We start from the raw sequence: 6,205 nt of genomic DNA, 5'->3' as shown, positions 1-6,205 counted from the left end.
CAGAAGTGTATTTATGTATGACGATGACAGCGCAGCGTCCGCCCTGCTCTACAGCACCTGGCCTCCTGGCCAATCACAGCTCACACACAACATGCGGCGCTACCAAGTCCCGCACATCTCTGGCCAATCGGAGATTAGGAATCAAAACCACGCGCCAGAGCCGTATCTGCAGACCAATAGCGTGAGTTGTACGATGTCTGGTGAGAGAGAAGGAGCCAATCAGACTGTTAAATTTCTGGCGCGGTAGACCCAGCAGTGGGCTGCGCTTGAAAAACCAAAGTAGTGTGGCCATGGCAACAGTCATCCATGATCCATTCATGATCCATTCAGCGGGTCCGTCACAGATAGACTGTACGGCTACGGCTACTGCTTTTAAAAAGTGTTCCCGTTAATTTAACGTAAATTGTCGGTGAAGACCATCAGTGCCCATGTAATAAATGACCTTAAAACTATACAATTACATTTCATGGATGATATGGCTCCCTCGCTCTTAACTCCTTTTCAAACGTAGCAACACACACTTTCTAAATGGGCCTCTTTTTATTTCCTGTTTGTTAATGCAGTAGGCTTGCTACCAGGAAGTAAAAAAGGACCAAAGCTGTTGCACTAGCAACATAATGGCAATGAAAAGGTGTATAAGTTATGCAATTATGTCAATGCCATTTAAACTTCTTTATACATTCTGCCAAGCGCCAAACAATGTAGAAACATGTGAGACAGGCATCAACATCATGCACCTTTTATATCAGGCCCTAAATTATTTTAGTTCTGTGAAAGTGTCTTTGTCAGTGGTGGAAGAAGTACACTGTAGGATGTCTGTCCGTTCTAAGTCGAAGTACTGAAGTATTATCTGTAAAACATTGTTAAAGTATTAAAAGTGAAAGCCGCCTATTCAGTGAAGGATGTACCCTTTCAGAGTGTTATATATGGGCTGTTATAATATGGGATTATAATGCATTAAGGTGTTAACAGCAGTTTAATGTTGGAGCCATGTCGTTTGATTGCATCCTAATTCATAAAGTGAACATATGTTTAATGTGTATACTGTAAATCTGTAGAGTAAGTATAATAACTAAATCCGTCAGATACATGTAGTAATACTGTGGGTTTGGGTACCTCAAAATTATACTTAAATACAGAACTTGACCGAATCCATGACAACCCAGAGTTGAGACCAGGAAGCAGAGTTGCAGTCTTACACACTTCTCTGTGCTTCCATTAGAGCAGTTACCCACCCAAAACCACATAGAGACTGTGTCTGCCCCACGGCCACTTCAATTAAATAAATCAAAAGTAAACAGAAGAGGAGTTATACAAAATATCCTAATACAAATTAACACCACCAACACAACAATGCAACAAAATAGGAGAATTAAATGTGGACTCTTAAATATCAGATCATCAGAATGTCATATGGATTGACTATATTGTAATTCTATTTTGTTGTTCATTCTGTACACATAACAACCTAAGGTTGGCCAGAGGTGCAATAGATTTTCCTTGTTCAAGTTTTTTGGATGGAGTTTTTCCTTTTCTGCTGCGAGGGTCCAAGGTCAGAGGATGTTGTAGGCTGAACAGATTGTAAAGCCCTCTGAGGCTACTTTGATTTTTGGGCTACACAAATAAATTTTATTGAATACATTATTTTTGTTTAGTGGAAAAATTCACTCAGGCATATTGCTGCTACGCAATTGATTAAAATGTCTGTAACCGGACCAATTCTTTCAAACAACTGACTGTTGCACTTCGATAGAGAAACCAAATATTGACAATTTCCAGCCTCTAAATATTCTTTCTGAACTATGAAGGCAAATCACTGTCAAAACCCGAGAGCGCAAATGAGATCCGCGCGCGCGCAAATCAAACAGTCGCACGCATATTTTACTTATATTTTACGAGCGCTTTTACATCACTCTGCGAGCAAAAGTCGCTCGCGAAACTTTAACCCGCTCGCTCGTGAGTCTGTTACCTGCTCACTCGTGAGTAGATTTTCTTTTTGACAGTAAGTGGGCGGACCCAGTCTCCATTGTATCGCTACATCCAATTGGTTACAATCCTCGTCTTTGGATAGACCGGATATCACTCTGACACAGACGCTAGTTCTGATAGAGGTGGTTTTCAATCCGCCACTAAACACTACTCCACTACATCTCAGGATGTTCTACATTTGTCTGACAGGTTTTGTAAACTTTTCAGACTGTAGAGGCTGATGAAATACAAATTATGTTAATAGCGTTTTGAAATACGATAATTAAAAATGTGTTTATCTTGTAAATGGAGTCTAATTGCTCAGATTAGTCAAACCTCTTGTGACAAACAGCTCAAAGAAACTCTTTGATCTTAACTGAGTAAAACATGATGTGATCATATTGTTGTGTTTACAGAAGAGATATAATATAGTTTTATATAATATGAGCAACAATTTGGACCTGCTCAAAGATCTGGAGACAAGATTAGGAACCACTGTTTGTATAATAACTGTTTGCCCAACTTAAATCACTGACAAGTAATAAGTGGATGAAAAAGTATTCAGATCCTCACTGCAGTAAACGTACTAATACCATACTGATGAAACAATAATCCACTACGAGTAAAATACCTGCATTCAAAACCTTAGTCAAGTATGTTATCAGCAAAATGTACTTTAAGTGCAGAAAGTAAAAGTACCCGTGCAGTAAAATGTACATTATTTGCCCTCGACATGTAGTGCAATCTGAAAATCTCCCGCTGTGTCAGAGTGATATCCGGTTTATCCAAAGACGAGGATTGTAACCAATTAGATGTAGAGATACAATTGCGACTGGGTCCGCCCACTTACTGTCAAAAAGAAAAACTACTCACGAGCGAGCAGGTTAAAGTTTCGCCAGCGAATTTTGCTCGCGGAGTGATGTAAAAGCGCTCGTCAAAGTAAAATACGCGCGCGGCTGTTTGATTTGCGCGCGCGCGTGGATCTCATTTGTGCTCTCGGTTTTGACAGTGATTTACCTTCATACTGAACGTTCTGATGTCCAGCACTGCCTGTACTCGTCTCTCCACTTTGACTACAGTGGCTTTGTGAGATGGATGGTTTCATGGCCAGCTGTCTTTAATTATTTCAGACTTTTGGAAGTGAGTGGAGCAGCAGTACTTAAAGATAATTAACTATTCACTTGTATTGTTCTTTATGCCACTGGCATTAGCTTTTCCATAATAATAATAATAATAATGAATTTTATATAGATACCCAAAGGCGCTTTACAGGGCAAACAAAAAAAAGAAAAAAGAAAGACAGAGGCGCAAACAAAACAAACAAACAGAACATTTTGGTTAAAAAAAAAGAATAACTGGAGAAGCTGTGCGGAATGGGTCATGTAGTGGAGGCAGTGGTGGGCCGTCAGGGCCTGCAAGGCCTTCTCTGCTGTCCTAAACAGAATCACAAAGTTATATCTATTTTATAATTTAATAATGTTTCTTAAATACACCACATGTATTATAATTTATAAAAATACTTTTCCCATCATCTTATTTTCTCATTGCACAGCTCCTGTCTTCCTCAGTTGCTCTGCTTCCAGTGCAGCTTGTTTTAGGTAGAGCTTTTATCCAATCAGATTTCACCTCTGTGTCTCTAGAGCTTGTGTTGTCCTGGGGTCATCAATGACCCCAGAAGAAATCTTTTGCTGTCAAAATACAGTTGTGTGAAAAAGTGTTTGCCCCCTTCCTGATTTCTTATTTTTTTGCATGTTTGTCACACTTAAATGTTTCAGATCATCAAACAAATTTAAATATTTGACAAAGATAACACAAGTAAACACAAAATGCAGTTTTTAAATGAAGGTTTTTATTATTAAGGGGGAAAAAAATCCAAACCTACATGGCCCTGTGTGAAAAAGTGATTGCCCCGCCCTGTTAAAACATAAATTAACTGTGGTTTATCAAAGTAATTGAGATCTATCAGTCTGGAAAAGGTTACAAAGCCATTTCTAAAGCTTTGGGACTCCAGCGAACCACAGTGAGAGCCATTATCCACAAATGGCGAAAACATGGAACAGTGGTGAACCTTCCCAGGAGTGGCCGGCCGACCAAAATTACCCCAAGAGCGCAGCGACGACTCATCCAAGAGGTCACAAAAGACCCCAGAACAACATCCAAAGAACTGCAGGCCTCACTTGCCTCAATTAAGGTCAGTGTTCATGACTCCACCATAAGAAAGAGACTGGGCAAAAATGGCCTGCATGGCAGAGTTCCAAGACGAAAACCACTGCTGAGCAAAAAGAACATAAAGGCTCGTCTCAGTTTTGCCAGAAAACATCTTGATGATCCCCAAGACTTTTGGGAAAATACTCTGTGGACTGACGAGACAAAAGTTGAACTTTTTGGAAGGTGTATGTCCCATTACATCTGGCGTAAAAGTAACACGGCATTTCAGAAAAGGAACATCATACCAACAGTAAAATATGGTGGTGGTAGTGTGATGGTCTGGGGCTGTTTTGCTGCTTCAGGACCTGGAAGACTTGCTGTGGTAAATGGAACCATGAATTCTGCTGTCTACCAAAAAATCCTGAAGGAGAATGTCCGGCCATCTGTTCGTGACCTCAAGCTGAAGCGCACTTGGGTTCTGCAGCAGGACAATGATCCAAAACACACCAGCAAGTCCACCTCTGAATGGCTTAAGAAAAACAAAATGAAGACTTTGGAGTGGCCTAGTCAAAGTCCCGACCTGAATCCGATTGAGATGCTGTGGCATGACCTTAAAAAGGCGGTTCATGCTCGAAAACCCTCCAATGTGGCTGAATTACAACAATTCTGCAAAGATGAGTGGGCCAAAATTCCTCTACAGCGCTGTAAAAGACTCATTGCCAGTTATCGCAAACGCTTGATTGCAGTTGTTGCTGCTAAGGGTGGCCCAACCAGTTATTAGGTTTAGGGGGCAATCACTTTTTCCACACAGGGCCATGTAGGTTTGGATTTTTTTTCCCCCTTAATAATAAAAACCTTCATTTAAAAACTGCATTTTGTGTTTACTTGTGCTATCTTTGTCTAATATTTAAATTTGTTTGATGATCTGAAACATTTAAGTGTGACAAACATGCAAAAAAAATAAGAAATCAGGAAGGGGGCAAACACTTTCACACAACTGTATATATATGTGTTAAAGGAGTAGAAGGTGTTAAAAGAGTAGAAGGTGTTAAAGGTGTAGGTGTTAAAAGGGTAGAAGGTGCTAAAGGTGTAGACGGTGCTAACGGTGTAGAAGGTGCTAACGGTGTAGAAGGTGTTAACAGTGTACCAGCGATAGCAGCAGATGGTGGGTGGTACTGAGCGAGCGTGAGACGGCTACGAGACAAGATGTATTCCTTCTCCAGGTCCTTCAGCTCCAGAATGTCCACCTGATGTTTGACTGCAGGAGGAAACACAAGAAAAGGTTCAAACATATGAATGGATTTATTATTGTTACTAAAAAACAATGTCCGTCTGTCCACAGTGAGGTTGCTAATAAAGGTTTGTTAGAGACAAGTCACCTGGTTCAGAAGAAAACTCTCCGTCAGAGTTCCTCTTTGGAGAAGCTCCTGGACGTTCGTACTGCAACAGAAATTACACATTCACATAAACCATACCAAGAATTCAAGATTAGGGATGGGTATCTTTATCTATTTTATATATATATACACTAGATATAGATATATATCTCTGTCTCTCTCATATGCGTGTGTATATATACCACAGCTCCGGAGGCCGGCTGGACGATCCATGCGTACTCTGGTCTGATGAGACGGAGACAGTTGAGAGCAGCCAGGTAACAGTTCACCTGTTTCTGAAGACCAAGACGAGTCCGAACCTCTCGACCGAGACGCATCCCGAACTCAAACATCACTGTTCCTGCTACACACACACACACACACACACACACACACACACACACAGTGAATATTGTAATCTTTCAGACGTTTAAGCTTCATATATTCATGAAAAGATGCATGAATGTTCCAGATGTACTTTAATGATATAAATGTCTAGTTCCAGTAACCAGATATTTTACCTTTTCTGTAGTTGTGTCTGTTGATATGGAACGAGTACAGCAGCTCGTAGTAGTTATGAGCCAGAAGGTCCAAACCTCTGGCCCGAGACTCAATGATGCTGACCACCTGGTTCACATTAAACAAATACAGAAAATAAATACACACACACACACACACACACACACACACACACACACACACACACACACACA

The 6,205-nt window shown here is 40.6% G+C and overlaps 1 protein-coding gene across 1 annotated transcript; it reads right to left on the bottom strand.

The window, feature by feature from the left end:
- Positions 1 to 5,083: 5,083 nt before the first annotated feature.
- LOC116398989 (nuclear pore complex protein Nup160-like) lies at positions 5,084 to 6,199 on the bottom strand. Its single transcript, XM_031875789.1, has 4 exons — positions 6,014 to 6,199; positions 5,696 to 5,856; positions 5,496 to 5,556; positions 5,084 to 5,374 (listed from the first exon to the last, which is right to left on the bottom strand). The coding sequence occupies exons 2-4, from the start codon at positions 5,843 to 5,845 to the stop codon at positions 5,106 to 5,108; spliced, it is 480 nt and encodes a 159-aa protein (XP_031731649.1). The 5' UTR covers positions 5,846 to 5,856; positions 6,014 to 6,199; the 3' UTR covers positions 5,084 to 5,105.
- Between the last annotated feature and the right edge of the window lie 6 nt (positions 6,200 to 6,205).

Source organism: Anarrhichthys ocellatus, unplaced genomic scaffold (genome assembly GCF_004355925.1).
Source record: "Anarrhichthys ocellatus isolate YVR2014 unplaced genomic scaffold, GSC_Weel_1.0 scaffold95, whole genome shotgun sequence".
In the NCBI taxonomy this organism is placed as follows: domain Eukaryota; kingdom Metazoa; phylum Chordata; class Actinopteri; order Perciformes; family Anarhichadidae; genus Anarrhichthys; species Anarrhichthys ocellatus.
Note: the sequence above shows the minus strand (reverse complement) of the source record. Positions and strands in the feature narration are given on the sequence as shown.